This window comes from Amblyraja radiata, chromosome 1 (assembly GCF_010909765.2).
Source record: "Amblyraja radiata isolate CabotCenter1 chromosome 1, sAmbRad1.1.pri, whole genome shotgun sequence".
Classification (NCBI taxonomy): Eukaryota; Metazoa; Chordata; class Chondrichthyes; order Rajiformes; family Rajidae; genus Amblyraja; species Amblyraja radiata.
In genome coordinates this window covers 90,987,246-91,007,166 of record NC_045956.1, presented here as the reverse complement: position 1 = coordinate 91,007,166, position 19,921 = coordinate 90,987,246, and the positions used below count along the sequence as shown (strand labels likewise).

General features: G+C 40.7%; 1 protein-coding gene across 3 annotated transcripts in view; it reads right to left on the bottom strand.

The window, feature by feature from the left end:
* Positions 1–19,921, bottom strand: part of tbc1d19 (TBC1 domain family member 19) — a 112,143-nt gene that overhangs the window by 82,333 nt on the left and 9,889 nt on the right. Inside the window, exons 3-4 of one of the 3 annotated variants that reach the window (XM_033026626.1) lie at positions 13,179–13,224; positions 895–970 (exon numbers count right to left, since the gene is read on the bottom strand). In XM_033026626.1, the coding sequence (XP_032882517.1) occupies positions 895–970; positions 13,179–13,224 (122 nt within the window). Of the gene's footprint in view, positions 1–894; positions 971–13,163; positions 13,225–19,921 lie in introns of all 3 variants that reach the window. The other 2 variants (XM_033026636.1, XM_033026645.1) reach the window with 2 other exon arrangements.

Here is a 19,921-nt window from a genome sequence, read left to right as displayed (position 1 = left end):
CTAGGTCATGGAGAGGCATTTGTTCTTATCCCGAAGCCAGAGGCAGGGAGAACCTGTGGAGATGTATGTCAGTGCGTTGAAGCACATTGCCAATCAGTGCGATTTCAGGGATATATGTGATTGCCTAGTCTGTGACCATTTGGTCTATGGTGTCCGAAATGATAAATTACACGACGAGTTACTGCGAGATGCTGAGCTTACTCTAGAGACTGCTGAAAACCGCTGTCACGTTGCTGAAATGGCTGACGCTCATACAAAGGTGTTGGGTGCTGGTCGTGAAATTAATGTTGTCGGTATGTCTTATCAAATCTCTCGCCGTTCTCCTCAATGCCCGACAACTCTATTGTGAGATTAATAGACAATTATTTTAATTGTGGGGGCTCGCATGCTGCTGCTCGTGACTGTTGCCCTGCGTATGGAAAATGATGTTGACTTTGCAACAAAGAAATCATTTCTTCAGATGCTGTCATTCACATACCAACAGAGTTCAAACAAGGCAATCTGTTAATTCACTTGCCCATGAGAACTTGCTCTCAGAATGCTCTCAACCAGCTCCCATGGATTTGCAGGCTGCTGGCAAAGGTTTTGACTTTGATGTACATTCCTTGTCTGATTTAATACATAAACAACTGGACCCCAAGGTCGCTTTGCTCGTTAATGGCAAGTACCTTTATCCCACTTCTGACACCATGTTGAGCTTCTGCTGCTTAAATAACTTGTCACACACCGTGATTAAGATCCAAAGACTTTATTAACGTTACAGCATGGGTAACCTCATCTTAGCACGTTACTCTAAAAATGAGAAAGGGCAGGGAGGCTTTCTGTTAAACTAGTGGGCGTAGCTACAAAGTATGACTTATAATACGAGTCGCTGATCTACAACCTTGCACTAACCTGTGCACGTCTTATGTACATCAGTCCCTCCTTGATGTGTTCAGCTGGCGAACATGCATGGCCAAGTTCAGGAAGGCTATTAATAAAGAAGACTTCCAATTAGATGAAGGGTTATTCTCATTGATTGAAACAATAACACAAAATATATTTCCGTGAATTATAAATGGAATTATAATCCAAAGGTGCTAAATGGAAATGACTGAATAATTTTGAATCTAACATTGTAAGCATCAGTCTATGGCATACTATTGGAGCACTGCAGAATGAAGGAGCTTTTCTATTGAGACAAGACTCATTTAAAACCAATCATTGGAAATCAAATAACTAGAGCTATTGATGGATCTAAAAACAAAAAAGGGGAGATGAGAGGGGAAAGGTTAAAAACAAATCAAATGGTGGAATTTCTAAGTTTAAAAATAAAACATAATTTACCATACAAGTGGAAAAAGCTGAATGTGGCAGAAAAATACAATTGGTTAAATTATGAATACCTCAGTGAATAATTTGAAATTGGAGGATTTATAATTTAAGATTATATGCTTTATTTCAAAGCACCAACCATTCACCACAAGATTAATAAATTAATCATTTTGATCCAATAACCATGTGTTATCAAAGTTAGAAGTTAAAAATTTCTAGGGTTATCTGTTTTCTAGAGTAGATGAAATGTAAAAGAAAAGGTGGGAAGAGGCCTATCCTTAACACAAGGTAGCAATACATAAAAAGCAAATAATAGTAGTGACAAATATTAGCTAAAAAAAAGAAGCATGGGTGATACAATAAATACATGACAGAAAACGCCTATGTATCTATATGCCCTATCGAGAGCTAATCTGTTGAACAGCATTTTATTCAAAGAAAATAAGGATAGCTTGACCTGAAGGTATAGATTTAACAAATCAAATTTGCAGAAGCAAATCGGAAGCCATTCAATGGATGCAATTTGGATAGCTTCTGAAATCCATAATAAGTGAAACCATGCAGGAATTAGGTTATTTTAGATCACATTTGGTGCACTGAGAAAAATGTAATCTATTATCTTATAGAAGGGGAGATGAAAATTAAAACACTGCAAAAGCTGACAATTTGAAATAAAACTAGAAAATGCTGAAAGATTCAGCAGGTTTTCTTCACAACAGAATTGACAAAGGCTCTTCAACCTGAAATATTAACTCCATTTGCCTTTCCATAAATGCGGCCTGACCTGTTGAATGCTTCAAGCATTTTCTGTTTCTATGTCTTACGGTACGCGATTCTCGAAGATACAGCAATCATACTGAAAGTACAATTTTGCACCAAGTTTGTGGGAGAGGTGCTCATATCCAAAATTAGTGTCTTTAAAATAAGTAAAATCAATTATATAGGTATGAAGTTATTCAATATTGTTGGAAATTATTTGTAGGTTCTGCAGCAGTGATGTTCATCTTACCTTTTGCTCTAAAGATGATGGATGAACGCTAAGCAAAGATGATTCATCAATGCTACTTAATTAACAGAGGCAACAATACAGTGGATTGTAAAAAAATTACTTTTGCCATGCTGAGATCCCCAAGATCAGAGGGTATAGGTTTTAAGTGAAGACTAAGTGATTTAGAAGGGATCTGAGAAAGATATTTTGTTAAAAGGGTGGTTGCAATCTGGATATCACTGCTAAGAAGGTGGTGGAAGCAGATACTCACATGATATTTAAGGAGGATCTCGACTAGTATTGAAATTGCCATGGACAGTACATTATGCATCAAGTACTAGTAAATTGAATTTATATAGCTACAATGCAATGATCAACATGAATATGAATTGCTAAAAGAATTGTGCCTCTGCTGCATGACTTCAAATATACATTCCATTGTGGGGCAGAAGAGAGAAGAGGGGGATATCTGTGAGAAAAGTGATCAATTTACGCCTCAAAAAGAACATTTGAGCGGCACAGAAGTAGAGTTGTTGCCTGCCTGCCAGAGACCCAGTCTCAATCCTGACTATGGGCGCTGTCTGTACAGAGTTTGTACATTCTCCCCATGACTGCGTGGGTTTTCTCCAGATTTCTCCGGTTTCCTACCACTCCAAAGACGTACAGGTTTGTAGGCTATTTGGCTTTGGTAAAAATTGTAAATTGTCCCCAAGTTTGTAGGATAGTGCTAGTGTACGGGGATCACTGGTCAGCACGGACACAGTGGGGCAAAGGGCCAGTTTCCGTGCTATATCTCTAAATTAAACTGTTCCCATTAGTACAGGTAAAAAAGAAGCCACATAATGTTACTGAGAATAGCATGAAGGACAATTGGTAGCGTTTTACAAACGAGCGATAGATGATTTAAAAGCTGACAGAGGGAGAACAACAAAATGCCAGTGAACCAGCTAGAATATAAAAACAGATTTTAAGTGTTTCTACAAATTTGAAAAAAGGAAGAGAGCTTTTAAATAGAAACATAGAAACATAGAAATTAGGTGCAGGAGTAGGCCATTCGGCCCTTCGAGCCTGCACCGCCATTCAATATGATCATGGCTGATCATCCAACTCAGTATCCTGTACCTGCCTTCTCTCCATACCCCCTGATCCCTTTAGCCACAAGGGCCACATCTAACTCCCTCTTAAATATAGCCAATGAACTGGTCTCAACTACCTTCTGTGGCAGAGAATTCCACAGATTAACCACTCTGTGTGAAAAATGTTTTTCTCATCTCGGTCCTGACAATGACTGACAATTTAAACATGTTTTGTATCTGTCTACACAGTAGAAAATGTAAACGGCATACCAGTGGGGAATCAAGGTTTAATAACGGTGAAAAACTTACACCAATTAACATTAGTAAAGAAAAAGTGCTGGAGATAACAGTTCAACAGTTCTCACAAAATCATGAGAGGAATAGATCGGATAGATGCACAGAGTCTCTTGCCCAGAGTAGGGGAATCGAGGACTAGGGGACATACCTGTAGGTTCAAGGTGAAGGGGAAAAGATTGAATAGGAATCTGAGGGGTACTTTTTTCACACAAAGGGTGGTGGCTGCCAGAGGAGGTATCTGCCAGAGGAGATAGTTGCAGATGGGACTATCCCAATGTTTAAGAAGCAGTTAGACAGGTACATGATAGGACAGTTTTGGAGGGATATGGACCAAGCGCAGGCAAGTGGGACTAATGTAGCTGCGACATTGTTGGCCGGTAGACACAAAATGCTGAAGTAACTCAGCGGGACAGGTAGCATCTGTGGAGAGAAGGAAAGAGTGACGTTTCGGGTCGAGATACTTCTTCATACTGATTTCAGGGGAGTGGGCGGGACAGAGATAGAATGTAGTCAAAGACAGTAAGTCTGGTGGGAGAACTGGGAAGGGGTAGGGGATGGTTAGAGGGAAAGCAAGGGCTATTTGAAGTTAGAGAAGTCAATGTTCATACCACTGGGGTGTAAGCTACCCAAGCAAAATACGAGTTGTTCCTCAAATTTGTGCTGACAATGGAGGAGACCCAGGACAGAAAGGTCAGATTGGGAATGGGAGGGGGAGTTAAAGTGCTGAGCAACCGGGAGATCAGGTAGATTAAGGCGGACTGAGCGGAGGTATTCAGCAAAACGAGCGCCAAGCCTGCGCTTGGTCTTGCCAATGTACAGAAGTTGACACCTTTTGGAGGATTATATGCTGTAAGCCTCCAACACTTTTGCCACCTGCAGAGGGATCCCACTACTGGCCACATCTTCCCATCTCCACCCCTTTCTGCTTTCCACAGAGACCATTCCCTCTGCAACTCCTTGTCAACTTGTCCCTTCCCACCCAAACCACCCCCACCTCAGGTACTTTCCCCTGCAACTGCAGGAGATGCAACACCTGTCCCTTTACCTCCCCCCTCGACTCCATACAAGGACCCCGACTGTCTTTTCAGGTGAGGCAGAGGTTCACTTGCACCTCCTCCAACCTCATCTACTGTATCCGCTGTTTCAGGTGTCAACTTTTGTACATTGGCGAGACCAAGCGTAGGCTCAGCGATCATTTCACTGAACTCCTCCGCTCAGCGGTATGAACATTGACTTCTCTAACAAATAGCCCTTGCTTTGCCTCTCTCTTCATCCCCTTCCCCTTCCCAGTTCTCCCACCAGTCTTACGGTCTCCGACTACATTCTATCTCTGTCCCGCCCACTCTCCTGACATCAGTCTGAAGAAGGATCTCGACCCGAAACGTCACCCATTCCTTCTCTCCAGAGAAGCTGCCTGTCCCGCTGAGTTACTCCAGCATTTTGTGTCTACCTTTGATTTAAACCAGCATCTCCAGTTCTTTCCTACATACATTGTTGGCTGGTGTGGGCAAGTTGAGCCAAAGGGCGTGTTTCCATGACTCTAACTAGGATCCAACAAATTTCCCAATTGACTATTCTAAGAGTCTGTAAGAGGTTCATGGTTAAATGAGCTGTAATTTTTTTAAACTCCCCTAAACTGAATTAAAAGGTAGCAAAAGTAACATTGCTACTAAGCAAAGGAAATTCGATAGAAAAAAAATTATAACAACGTCAAGAATTGTTATTAAAGAAGTGGTTAATAGGGCACTGAAAAGTTCACAGAAAGTGACTGGTAGCTTGCAAAATGTTGGATTTGACATGTAATTGTATATGACAGATCTAATAGATTTTGAGGATATAAATAGTAGGTTTATTAAGTGGGAATTACTAGGTTCAGCATATTTAGATCTCTGGAAAGAATTCAATAAGCCATTATATTAGAGTTTTTTTTAAAAACTGTTGCAATAAAGGTTCATTATATTTAAATGTATAATAATAGGGTAGTCAGGAAAAGTTGCGTTGGATAGGTCTATGCTCACTGGATAATAAAGAATAAATTATAGCATTGAAACAATCAAAGATAATGTATAATTTGATAAATCAGCTTCCGCCTTTAATCCAGAACTAGAGGAAAGTATCAGCATAAATGTTAAGCCATTGTGGTTAGTGAATAAAACAAACATTATAATTTAAATGTTTTCAATCTTACTAATTCTACACTGGGAATACTCAGTTATCCTGTACATTCAAAGTCAAGAGAAAGAGATTTTGTGATTCAAATGGAATAAAGAGAAACTCATGGGAAAGTGCATTGGTCAGGGATGGGTTATGAAATTATTCAATGCCAAAACAGGCTTCAGGGCCTTGTGACCCACCCCCTATTTTACGTTACAATATTAAATGCTATTATTTTGCAGGTCGGTAGTAAGCTCCCAGACAACTAAATAAATGATGACTCCACAAAACTGCTGAAGTGAGGAGCAATGAATAAATCCAGATAAATTATTCAGTCAGTTGCATGAAAATTACATGATACTCAAGCGTATAAAATTTCAATTTACAATGAATGAAGCTCTAATGGAGACAGAGTACAGAAACAGGCCCTTCGGCCCAACTTGCTCATGACAACTACAATATACATTAGTTACATTTACCTGCATTTGACCCATATCCCTCTAAATCTTTTCTATCCATGTAACTGTCCAAAGAAGTCAGCATGGCTTTGTGAAGGGGAGGTCTTTCTTGACAAATTTGCTGGAATTCTTTGAAGAAGTAAATAGCAGGACAGACAAAGGAGAGTCAGTAGATGTAGTTTACTTAGATTTTCAGAAAGCATTTGATAAGGTGCCACACGTTAAGCTGCTAAGGATGATGAGAGCCAAACAGTATCAAAGGGCAGATACTAGCATGGATAGCAAGTTGGCTGGTTGGCAGGAGAAAAAGAGTCGTAATGAAGGGGACTTTTGGATGATAGTTTGCGGATGATACAAAAATAGGTGGAGGGGCAGGTAGTGTAGAGAAAGCAGGGACTCTGCAGAAGGACCTGGACAGGTTGGGAGAGTGGGCAAAGAAGTAGCAGATGGAATATAGTGTAGAAAAGTGTGGAGTCATGCATTTTGGTAGTAGGAATAAAGGCATAGACTATTTTCTAAATGAGGAGAGAATCCAGAAATCTGAGGTACAAAGGGACTTGGTGTTGGTGCAGGATTCCCAAAAAGTTAATTTGCAAGTCGAACCAGTAATAATGAAAGCAAACGCAATGCTAGCATTAATTTCAAGAGGGCGTGTATACAAAAACAGGGATATAATGCTGAGGCTCTATAAGGTGCTGGTAAGGACGCATTTGGAATATTGTGAGCAATTTTGGGCATAATAAATGAGGAAGGATGTGCTGGCTCTGGAGAGGGTCCAGAGGAGGTGTACAAGAATTATCCCTGGAACGACTAAATTAATCTATGATGAGCGTTTGTCGGCACTGGGCCTGTACTCGCTGGAATTTAGAAGATGAGGAGGGACCTCATTGAAACATACAGAATAGTGAAAGGCTTGGATAGCGTGGATTTCCACTAGCGGGAGAGTCTAGGACTAGAGTTCATAGCCTCAGAATTAAAGGATGTTCTTTTAGGAAGGAGATGATGAGAAATTTCTTTAGTCAGAGGGTGGTGAATCTGTGGAATTCATTGCTCCAGAAGACTGTGGAGGCCAAGTCAGTGGATATTTTTAAGGCAGATATAGATAGATTCTTGATTAGTACAGGTGTGAGAGGTTATGGGGAGAAGGTAAGAGAATGATATTAGCAGGGAGAGATAGATCAGCCATGATTGAATGGCGGAGTAGACTTGATGACCCAAATGGCCCGGTTCTACTCCTATTCCTTATGGCCTAATATCTTTAATTAGTTATTAGACCAAGTGGGATCTGTTGGGTCCCTGTCACATGGGAGGCCTGGTCCCCCAACGCAACCCGTTCCCCCAATGCAATATTCCACCAATCACCCATAGCCCTTACGGGAGGCCTATTCCACCACTCACCAGTTCCCCCACGCAATATTCCATCACTCACCCATAGGCCCCAACTGTGTAGGGGCGGCTCATTTCCCCTTATTCACCCTCCCTCACTTGACACTTTAAAAAAAATGCTGCCAGCAACCACGGACAAAGCCACAAACAAAGCCAGAACACTTGGTGTAGTCATGGACTCAGACCTGAAATTCAACAGCCACTTTAAGAAGTAAGCCAACTATCATCTTAAGAATATATCAAGGCTTAAAGGACTCAGCAGGATTTGCATTTATCTTCAGTAGACTTGACTACTGTAAAGGCCCTGTCCCACTTATGTGTCCTTGGCACGCAAATTCGCGACGGGGCCGGTCCCACTGAGAAGCACGGAGGGGTATGCAGTTGTGCACGGTATCGCGCACGGCTCCGAAATTTTGTAGCGAACGAAATCTTCGCGCGCCACTGGCCTGTGCGTAACTGACGGTCAAAGTGGGACAGGCTCAAGACCCTGGCGCGACCCAACGTCTCACCTCCAACAGCAGCAGAAGCAGGCAAACGATCGCCGAGCTCGGCCTGGGGCTCACGGCCGTTGCGGATCCGGTCCGCCCCCACTTCTACTCCCAGAGCGGGGCCAAGAAAATTGAAGCTAGACACAAAATGCAGGAGTAAGTCAGCGGGACCGGAAACATCTCTGGAGAGAAGGAATGGATGACATTTTGGGTCAAGACCCTTCTTTCAGACTGAAGGGTCTCGATCCAAAACATCACCCATTGCTTCTCGACCCAAAACATCACCCATTGCTGCCGGTCACGCTGAGTTACTCCTGCATTTTGTGTCCATCTTCAAATGACGTCACACACTCCAGACGGCTGTGCGGGCGCATGAAGTCACGCGCGACCATCGCGGGACCGTCGCGCCTCAACGCGACCACGAGGTCACGTAATTAGCGTGCCAAAGACACGTAAGTGGGACAGGGGCTTAATGCTGTCTTCACAGGTCTCCCTAAAACATCGATTAGACAGCTGCAGTTGATTCAGAACGCTGCTGTTCAAGTCCTCTCTATGACCAAGAAAGTGGATCACATCACTCCAGTTTTGAGGTCTTTACACTGGCTTCCAGTTTGTCAAATAATTGATTTCAAAATATTACTGTTGATTTATAAAGCACTCAATGGTCTAGGGCCAAAATACATTTCTGATCTTCTGCTACATTGTGAACTATCCACTTGATTGATCTTTAATGCTTTGTGTAAAGCACTGAATTGCCTTGTTGCTGAAATGTGGTATATAAATAAACTTGCTTGCTTGCAACAGTGTTGTGGGCAGGGCCAGCAAGGATTTGGATTTTTGACACTGAGAAGTTAAGTGAAAAGTAAACTTTTTAAAGTTTTAAAAGTGAATAACGTAATATTTACCATCAATCTAAACAGAACTAAATACACCACGCCACTGGACAATGGTGAGTACAGTGGTCCAAAAATTGTAGCGCTATCATGTACAATTTTGACGTAATTCAGGGCATGAATCGCACGCACGCAGACTAGATGAGAGTTTTAGTAATATACTAGACTAAGTTGGGTCCTAACATCACAAGGGAGGGCTGGTACCCCAACGCAATATTCCACATCTCCACCAATTCCAATATTGGTGGCCAGTGGGAGCGGGGAGGGGGGGCTTTCTGGAGCGCTAGTATTAGTGTTGTGGACTGAAGGGACTGATTTCCAGAGGGCTAGTGTGGACATTGTGGGCCAAATGGATTCTTGGGCTGGCAGCTCAGTCACTCAAGCCTTTGGTGCTGGCAGCGCACTCACTCACGGCTGGTGGGCTGGCAGTTGACACGGCTATTCCTTGAAATACCATTTCAAGCAGGGTGCAAGGCCACTAAAGACAGTGAGTCGTGACCTCTCCCTCCTCCGTCTTGCAGAGACTGAACCACGCCCACACTTCTGGGTTTCAGAGTCCATCCTCCCTCCTCCCACCAGAAGGAGCATGGCCTTCATGGCATGATTGATAGGAGAGAGAATCTCAACATTTAAAAAAAACGAATAACTCTTTTATTTTTCAACGATGGTAAAAATCCTCGGCACCTGATGAGGGGGACTGAGTAAGATGGCTAAAAATCACAGCCGTACGTGGTAGCGTTTTTTTCTAAAATCAATATAAAGCGCAAACAGGAAGTGATCAAGATTAGACTTTTAATTATATAGAAGGCAAGGCAACTTTAATTAGACAAGGCAACTTTAATTAGGCAAGGCAACTTTAATTGGGCAAGGCAACTTTAATTAGGCAAGGCAACTTTAATTAGGCAAGGCAACTTTAATTAGGCAAGGCAACTTTAATTGGGCAAGGCAACTTTAATTAGGCAAGGCAACTTTAGCATTTCCAAACCAAAGGCAACACAGCTTTAGCATTTCCAAACTAAAGGCACACAGGCAAAACAAGGAAAATAAAACAAATGATAAATAAACATTTGTCTCAATGACTTCTACCAGCCTGTCTTCCAACAAGGCAAAGTAGTCCTCAAATCTTAATAATAAATTCAACAATTTCAGTTAACAAGCCTTCTATTCTATATAAGAACATGCTATTCTGATGAAAGTCTACGAATCTTTAATATTATCCCTGTTTTCTTCTTCCACCCTCCCCCCCCCCCAATATGCTTGGCATTTTCAGAATTCCCATTTTTCTCCTCTTCTGCACTTTACTTCATCTCCTTCCATTTATGTTTCCCTTGCAATGTTATTTGCAAATAACAAGCCTTCAACGTACTAACGTGAAATCTCCACTACTTGGGCCATCCAGTCTCTGGTGATCTCTACACTATCAGATATTTATTTTGCTCTTTTCTCACCCAACCTGCTTCTCTGTACCTTTCAATTTTTCCCTGTTATGATGAAAGATCATTGACATGAAACATTTCACTCTTGTTTTTCTCTCCACAGTTGGTGCTTGATCTGCTGGCATTTCCAACATGTTTTGCTCTTAGACAAGCTAACCAGATACTCCAAATTATTGTGAAATACCTGCAGAACATTCTCTTCACAGCACAGGCACAGTCTTTAAGCATATAGATTCTGAAGCTCAATGTTGTATCTTCTAAATTGCACTAACAGGAACACCATCATGTGCATATGATAAGGTTTAGACTGTATTCCTATTACATATTTAGAATGCTTTATCCAGAATTGATACTTTATAATACCATAATACACCATAATATACCATAATAGGTATATTATAAAATACCATAATATACCATTATAGGTCCTCCCTAGGTTGCTAACTTATGTACAGCCCATAAATACGAATGAGCTTCATGGTAGATTAACAGGATTAATTTGCAAGCTGCTGTGGGAATGCAGGTATCTTCTGCTGTGCAGGAATTCAGTTTTGCAGCAATATCTGAATAGTTGAGTTCAACACCCTATTTTAACTGCATGTTGCCCTTGGTGGCTTATGGTTTTATTAAATACTAGACTAAGTGGGACCCATTGGGCCCTGTTCCCACAACGCAATATTCCACCACTCACCCGTCCCCCCAACGCAATATTCCACCACTCACCCATTCCCCCAATGCAATACTCCACCACTCACCCATAGCCCGCAACTGCGCAGGCGAAGCTCATTTCCCCTCATCCCCAGCACTCCCTCCTCTTCACCCTCCCTCTTCTTTCCACTCTCCTCCCCTCCCCTTTCCCCTACCCTTTCACTCCCTCCATAACCCCTCTTCCCTCCCTACCCCTCCTCTCCCTCTATCTTCCTGCTCCCCCACTCCTCACCTCTCCCCATCCCACGCCCCCACTAAACACAATGCTTAAATAAAATGTATCCTCCTCCCCTCCCCCACTCTCGCCCTCTCCTTACAACAATGTAACAAATTTCTCATTGCACTGGGAGTCCTGTCTCCCCTCCCCCATTGCCTCCCTATCGCCTTACAACAATGTAACAAATCTCTCATTGCACTGGGTGTTCTGTCATTTGGTAACATTGTAATAGGCAAGGCAAGTTTTAAAATGAAAAGTTTGATTTTTTTAAATTAAAAGTTTTTTTTTAAGTTTAAAATGTGAATAACGTAAAATATAACATCAATCTGAATGGAATGCTGCTGTGTTTTCTAAAACTACATTTTTTAAATGCAAATGAGATCCTATTGTGATGTCATTGTGGGGTGGAATACTGCTGAAGGGCAGTTTATGTAAATTAGATCCCATTGTGACGCCATATGCTGCTAACTGCCAGTGCAGATTAAATTTTTTTTTTCAAAGTGGGGTTTTATGAAGATTAAAATGTGAATATCTTTTAAAATATACCATCAATCTGAATAAAAGTTGATAAAACACACCACAGGACAACGGTGAGTAAGGTGGTCCACAAATTGTAATGCTATCATGTACCATTTTGGCGTAATTTCAGGATCAGATGGACGAAACAGACAGTTATGGAAACAAACAAGATGAGAGTTTTAGTAATATATATACTAGACCAAGGGGGACTCATTGGGCCCCGTTCCCCCAATGCAATTTTCCACCGCTCACCCGTTCCCCCAAAGCAACGTGTTCCCCCAACGCAATATTCCACCACTCACCTGTAGCCCCCAACTGCGCAGGTGCGACTCATTTCCCCTCATCCCCAGCATTCCCTCCCCATCTTCTTTACCCTCTCCTCCTCCTAAACACAATGTTTAAATAACATTAAACAACAATCCTCTCCTCTTCCCCTCCCACAACAATGTAACAAATCCCTCATTGCACTGGGAGTCCTGTCTTTGATAACATTGTAATGGATTTTTTTTTGAAAGAAGCAATCTTTTATGTAAATGAGATTTGGGATCCCATTGTGATGTCATAAGCTGCTAACTGTTAGTGCAGATGCAATTGAATTTTATCAAAGTGGGGTTTTGTAAAGTTTAAAATGTGAATAACTCGAAAAATATACCATCAATCTGAACAGCACTTGAAACAACACACCACAGGACAATGGTGGGTAAGATGGTCCAATTGTAGCGCTATTGTGTACCGTTTTGGTGTAATTTCAAGACCAGACAGACAGACATAGAAACAAACAAGATGAGAGTTTTAGTAATATATAGATAGATAGATATTGCCAGGAGGCTGCATTTCTGACTTGCAAACTTTCGAGTAAGAACAGTTCTCAGGAGCTGGGGAGGACTGGAAATCAAATAGATTCAATTTCCCATTTGTTGAATTCCAGATCTCAAACATTTTGCTGAGGTGCAATGTGGAATTTAAAAAAAAATCAGTTGCTTCTCTGAAAGGGAGGATGAAAACAAAAAATGTTTTATGTGTTTCACAATACTCAACACAAAAGAATATTTGTAAATGTAGGAAAGATTCACATCTACTCTTTTAACCATGGAGGACAATTCTGCAATGCAAAAAGAAAATCAAACTCTAAACTAAAAAAGTGTTCAAGCAAAACTTAAAAAAGTGTAAAACATACAAATAAGGATGCTAACAAGTGAAAAGCTCCAGAGCACATTATAGAAACGCACATCTTTAAAACCTACACATTGAGCTCACGATAGACAGCGTTCTGTAGCTTCTTTTCCCAACCTGCAAAAAAAAGTAAAATGTGTTGATGAAACTGCATTTAAGAATACTGCAATTTTCCCTTTTTACCTCTATTCCACTAAAATTACACAGAACAAAATCCAGAACCAAAAAGGAGGGTGATTCTGATATTTGTTTTTTTGTTGTTTTGTTTTTACTTTTTTTTTAAATAATATTTTTATTAGAAGCATATACATATCATAATCAAAACACATTTTTAATATCAATTACATATTGTTAATATATGGGATTACAGCTAACAAAGTAATAGGGGTCCTCATTTATCAATTGCATATTAACTCTATCTTCTATTTGTTTATTTTTTTTTATAGATAGGAAGAAAGAAGAAAAAAAAAACACGATAAAAAAGAATAGAATAAATTACCAATAATACAACTTTGGAGATAGGTCCGTAGATTATAAAACATAACTATTCATCTAATCCTGGGTTCAAGCTTCAGTCAGGCTTCTGTGCCGGACCAATTTACCCTTCAAAAAATCAATAAATGGAGACCATATTCTAGCAAATAATTCTTGTTTGTCAATTAAGGCAAGTCTAGTTCTTTCCAAATATAAGGTCTCCGACATCTCCATAATCCACATTTTAATTGTGGGGGTTGTTGGATTTTTCCAAAATTTTAATATTGATTTTTTCCCAGTTATTATACTATAATCAAGGAAGTTTCTTTGGCTTGTTGTAAGTTTTAGGCTTTGTTCTGATATCCCTAATATTATTAGTTTTGAGTCAGGATCCAATTGGGTATTAACAACTTCAGAAATTATTCTAAAAATATCCGTCCAGAAATTTTTGATTTTTATACAATTTACAAAAGTATGAGAAATTAGCCTCTGAGTATTGACATTTATCACAGATTGGAGAGATATGTGGGAAACTTCTATTTAATTTTGTTTTAGAGTAATGCAGCCTATGTAATACTTTAAATTGTATTAAAGAATGTCTGGCATTTAACGAGCATTGATGTATATGTTGTAGACTTTCGTCCCAAATATCTTTCATTATAGGTTGGTCTAATTCATTTTCCCATGCTTGTCTATATAATTCCGTCGACGGGACCTCACTATCTAAAAGAGTATTATAAATGTGAGATATTAATTTATCTGTATTAGGATGTTTATTCAAACATTCATCAAGAGTTTCTCGCTCTCTAGTTCTATAATCTTGTGTATGTGATTTAACATAACCTCTAAATTGTAGATATCTAAAAGTTATTTGAATGTAGTCCATAATTCTGTTGAAACTCCTGAAATGAAAGAAAAATGCCTTTCCTATAAAGATGTCCCACCTTTTTAATTCCATAATTTTTCCATTGTGTAAAACCTTTATCCAGCAGAGGGTTTAAATGAAGGGTTATTTACAATGGGAAGAAAGAGTGCTAAATTATCCAATTTTAAAGTCTTTTTTAATTGTTTCCAAATTCGTATACCACTATATATTATAGGGTTTTCACTATAGGTTTTTTAATTCCGTTTTGTGGGAGCTAGCAGCCTCTTGTCCTTCTTGATGACAGGAGGGGAAAGGTGCCATTAGAAATGCTGCCGTGCATAATTGCAGCTTTATGGCACATATCACATTCCATTGGAACAGCAGTGCAGAGAATACATATTAGCCATGTCATAAAGGTTGCTTTGCCTAGAGCCACATCATATAGGTATCAAAATTCTTGAGCATTGCTGTAAGAAATGGAGAGAATTCTTCTGCCCAGTAAATGATTGAAAGGCTTTGAGTGTCACTTGCAACAGAATATCCAACTTTAACTTGCTGCTGTCAGAGATATAGAGTACGGAAACAGACCTTTCAGCCCATCTTTAGTTCCACTTGCTTGTGCCTGATCCATATCGCTCCAAACATTTTCTATCCATGTGAATGTCCAAACATTTTTTAAGTGTCAGAATTATACCAGTTCTCACAGTCATTGTATTTAAGTGGCTGGTCCTGTTAAGTTTCTGGTCAATGATGGATATTAATGACAAGATCTTCAACAATGGTAATACCAATGGTAGGTTTGTTGTTTGAGCATTGCTGCATGTGGGCATGGACCATTTCATTTTCTCAGGGGTTGCAATGGAACTGATCATTGTGCAATCATCAGTGAACATACCGACAACAGTGCCCTCCATAATTTTTGGGACAAAGACCCATCATTTATTTATTTGCCTCTGTACTCCACAATTTGAGATTTGTAATAGACAAAATCACGTGATTAAATTGCACATTGTCAGATTTTAATAAAGGTCATTTTAATACATTTTGGGGGGGACTATGTATAAACACTGCTGTAAATTCTACATGGTGAAACCAAAATGTATAAAAATGGCCTTTAATAAAATCCATTAATAATTTAATTGATACGTCAATCCAAAAGGCTGGCATAGCAGGCTTCTTGGGATGCATTAAACGTATCAGCGTCATATGGTAGCAATGTTACAAAATGTTGATATTTTAAAAATCAAGTCTGAAATTTATCCCATCAGATAAAGCATAAAGGAAATCCCCATCAACAAAGTGGAAAAGCTGGAAAGAATGATCAGCACAAATGTGAAACAGTGGCTTGGACGTCCACGATGCTTAAGTGCTGTCAGACTGTACGGGAGTGGCAAATTGGAATTACCCATTGCAGCACTTGTGGAAGAATTCAAACGCACCAAAGCAAGGTTGGTCACGACCCTCACTGAATCTGAAGATACTGTTATACGAACAGCAGCCCCCCGTGTGGCAACGGGGAGGAAGTGGACCCCATCTGAAGCCGTTCAGAGTGCTAAGTCTGCTCTTCATTTCCGGGATGTGGTTGGCCAAGTCCAACACGGGAGAGCCGGGCTCGGGCTCATCCAAAAAGCTCCTCAATGGCACAAGGCACAAGTGCAGAAGAGACGGATCGTGGTGGAGGAGGTGAGAATACAGGAGGAAGAAGAGCGACACGCCAAGGCCGTCTCAATGGCCAAGCAGGGCCAACGGACTAACCGGGAGAGCCTGGAAAAGAAGAAACTCAGCTGGCATTACATCTGGCAAATGGAAGGATCTCGGCTAAGTTTTGTCATCAGAGCCCCTTATGATGTTCTACCATCACCCCAGAACCTGAAGCAGTGGTTCGGAGAAGGCCCGCTTGCTCCCTTTGCCAAGCACCTGCATCACTAAGGCACATTTAAACAGGATGCTCTATGAGCCTCGCCCAAGGGTGTTACGCTTGGCGGCATAATCAAGTTCTCAGACAGCTGGTATCAATCCTGGAAGATCACAAATGCTTCCCCACAAACTTTGGCAGGAAATGTCCACTTCACAACATTTGCACCAGCAGGCCAACCTCCAGAGCACCAGATCACATCAAAGGATGCAAGCAAGAAATTGGAAGTGGACTTAGAGAAAAAGCTTGTTTCCTCCAGACATTGTGGCTACAACACTCTGGCCAGACATGGTCCTGTGGTCCACAATAGCCAAGTTGGCATACGTTGTGGAAATGACAGTTCCATGGGAAGATGGTGTTGAAGAAGCTTATGAGAGGAAAAAGACCAAGTACTCTGAACTGGCAACTGAAGCTGCCCAGAATGGCTGGAAGACCAAGATTTTCCCTGTCGAAGTGGGATGCAAGGGATTTGTTGTTACATCCACGACCAGGCTATTAAAGAAAATGGGGGTGAGGTGTCGCTCCCTCCAACAAGCAATCAAGTCATTATCAAATTCTGCAGCAAAAAGCAGCAATTGGCTTTGGATCAAAAGGAAAGATAACAATTGGGCTGCAAGATGAAGTCAGGAGGGTATGGAATTGAGGGGGGGGTGGTGTAACTGGGATGCCAGGTATCACCGTTGAGCCCTCTGGAGACGTTGTGGGCATATCAATCAAACGTCAAAGAAGGAGGGTGCCCACCTGATGACCCCGATGACGTACCTACCCTACCTTTCACCACTCCAATCCCACTGCAAATAGCAAGAGTGCCGATATACTACAGGGATTGAAGCATCAAGTCCTATAAGCTCTACTACTCTACTATTGGCCAAGTATTCAAATACAAGGAATTTGCCTTGGTGCTCCACCCGCAAGTGACAACATGACATACAGTGGCAGTTAGGAATGACACATAAAACATTAAACATTAATAATAAAACATTATTGATTATTGTGGTTAAAGTGCACATTGTCAGATTTTATTAAAGGTAATTTTTATACATTTTGGTTTCACCATGTAGAAATTACAGCTGTGTTTATACATAGTTCCCCCATTTCGGGGCACCATAATGTTCAGGGACACATGGCTTCACAGGCATTTGTAATTGCTCAGGTGTGTTTAATTGCCTCCTTAATGCAGGTATAAGAGAGCTCACAGCACCTAATGTTACCTCCAGTCTTTCTATCACATTTGGAAACTTTTATTGCTGTTTATCAACATGAGGACCAAAGATGTGCCAATGAAAGTCAAAGAAGCCATTATGAGACTGAGAAACAAGAATAAAACCGTTAGAGACATCAGCCAAACCTTTTTAAGGGCCTGTCCCACTGTGGGGACCTAATTTGTGAGTTTAGAAGAGTTTAGGAGAGTTTTAAAAAGTGTCATGGTCTTGTTATATCGCCGAAGTAGAACACCTCCTACGACCTCCTTCGACTATGTAGAGAACCTTTTACGAATATGTAGAAGACCTCCTTCGACAATGTAGAAGACCTCCTTCGATCTCCTTCGACTATGTTGAAGACTAGCTTCCGAAAAATTGGACACCGAATAGTGGAGAGTAGACCACCTTCGACTACCTTCGACTATACTAACACTATCTACGACTACTTTTGACTACCTTCGACTACCTTTGATTGCCTTCGATTACCTACGAATAACATGCCGACCTACTACGACCTACTTCGACTAAACCTACGAGTAAAGAAAATATCATTTTTTTCCATGCCGAACAATTTTTACTCACAGACAATTTTCAGCATGCTAAAAAATACTCCTCGAGCAAACTGAGGCCTCGAGTATGCACAAACTTCTCTTGAGCATGAAGGAGAGTTACATAGACCTCCTAGGACCACGTGTTGACCATGCTGCGAGTTTGAGTCGAGCGCAAACTCCTCTAAACTCGCAAATTAGGTCCCCGCAGTGGAACAGGCCCTTTAGGCTTACCAAAAATCAACTGTTTGCAACATCATAAGAACAAAGAAAGCACTGGTGAGCTTACTAATCGCAAAGAGACTGGCAGGCCAAGGAAAACCTCCACAGTTGATAACAGAAGAATTCTCTCTATAATAAACAAAATACCCCAGACACCTGTCCGACAGATCGGAAACAATCTCCAGGAGACAAATGTGGATTTATCAATGACCACTGTCCGGTGAAGACTTCATGAACAGAAATACAGAGACTACACTGCAAGATGCAAACCACTGGTTAGCTGCAAAAATAGGATGGCCAGGTTACAGTTTGCCAAGAAGTACTCAAAAGAGCATCCACAGTTCTGGAAAAAGATCTTGTGGACAGATGAGACGAAGATTAACGTATATCAGAGTGATGGCAAGAGCAAAGTATGGAGGAGAGAAAGGACTGCCCAAGATCCAAAGCATACCACCTCATCTGTGAAATAGAGGTGGGGGTGTTATGGCCTGGGCATGTATGGCTGCTGAAGGTACTGGCTCACTTGTTTTCATTGATGATACAACTGCTGATGGTAGTAGCATAATGAATTCTGAAGTGTATCCTATCTGCTCAAGTTCAAACAAATACCTCAAAACTCATTGGCCGGCAGTTCATTCTACAGCAAGACAATGATCCCAAACATACTGCTAAAGCAACAAAGGAGTTTTTCAAAGCTAAAAAATGATCAATTCTTGAGTGGCCAAGTCAATCACCTGATCTGAACCCAATTGAGCATGCTTTTTATATACTGAAGAGAAAACTGAAGGGTACTAGCCCCCAAAACAAGCATAAGTTAATGATGGCTGCAATACAGGTCTGGCAGAGCATCACCAAAGAAGACAGGTGATGTCCACGATTCACGGACTTCAAATAATCATTGCATGCAAAGGATATGCAACAAAATATTAAACATGACCACTTTCATTTACATGACATTGCTGTGTCCCAAACATTATGGTGCTCTGAAATGGGGGGACTTGGTATAAACACTGCTGTAATTTCTACATGGTGAAACCAAAATATATAAAAATGGCATTTATTCAAATCTGACAACGTGTACTTTAACCACAAGTGTTTTTTTCTATTACAAATCTCAAATTGTGGAGTACAGAGGCAAATAAATAAATGATGGGTCTTTGTCCCACACATTATGGAGGGCACTGAATGTTTAATAAAGGTTCAGCATAATTTCTCTGCAAAGACTACCTTTTTAACTGCTTTTTATTCACAACCTGATTGCCACTTCAAGTGATTTGAGCGTTGTTCCTTTTCTTCCTGAACCCCTTTTAGAATGGTGTCATCTGTTCCATATTGCCTCACCTCATTCTTTCCACCAAAATGCATTCCCCATATTAAACGTCATCTGCATTGATCTGCTTGTTCCTCTGACCTGTTTCTATCCATCTACAATCTATCACTCTCCTCTTCACAATTCACAAAATAGACCATCTGCAAATTAAAAAATTGCAGTTTTCACCTTCGTCTATGTCATTATCATAGGTAAAAAACAATAACTCTAACATGAATACCTGGCGAAGGTCAGTTTTCACTTTCATACAGTCTGAGA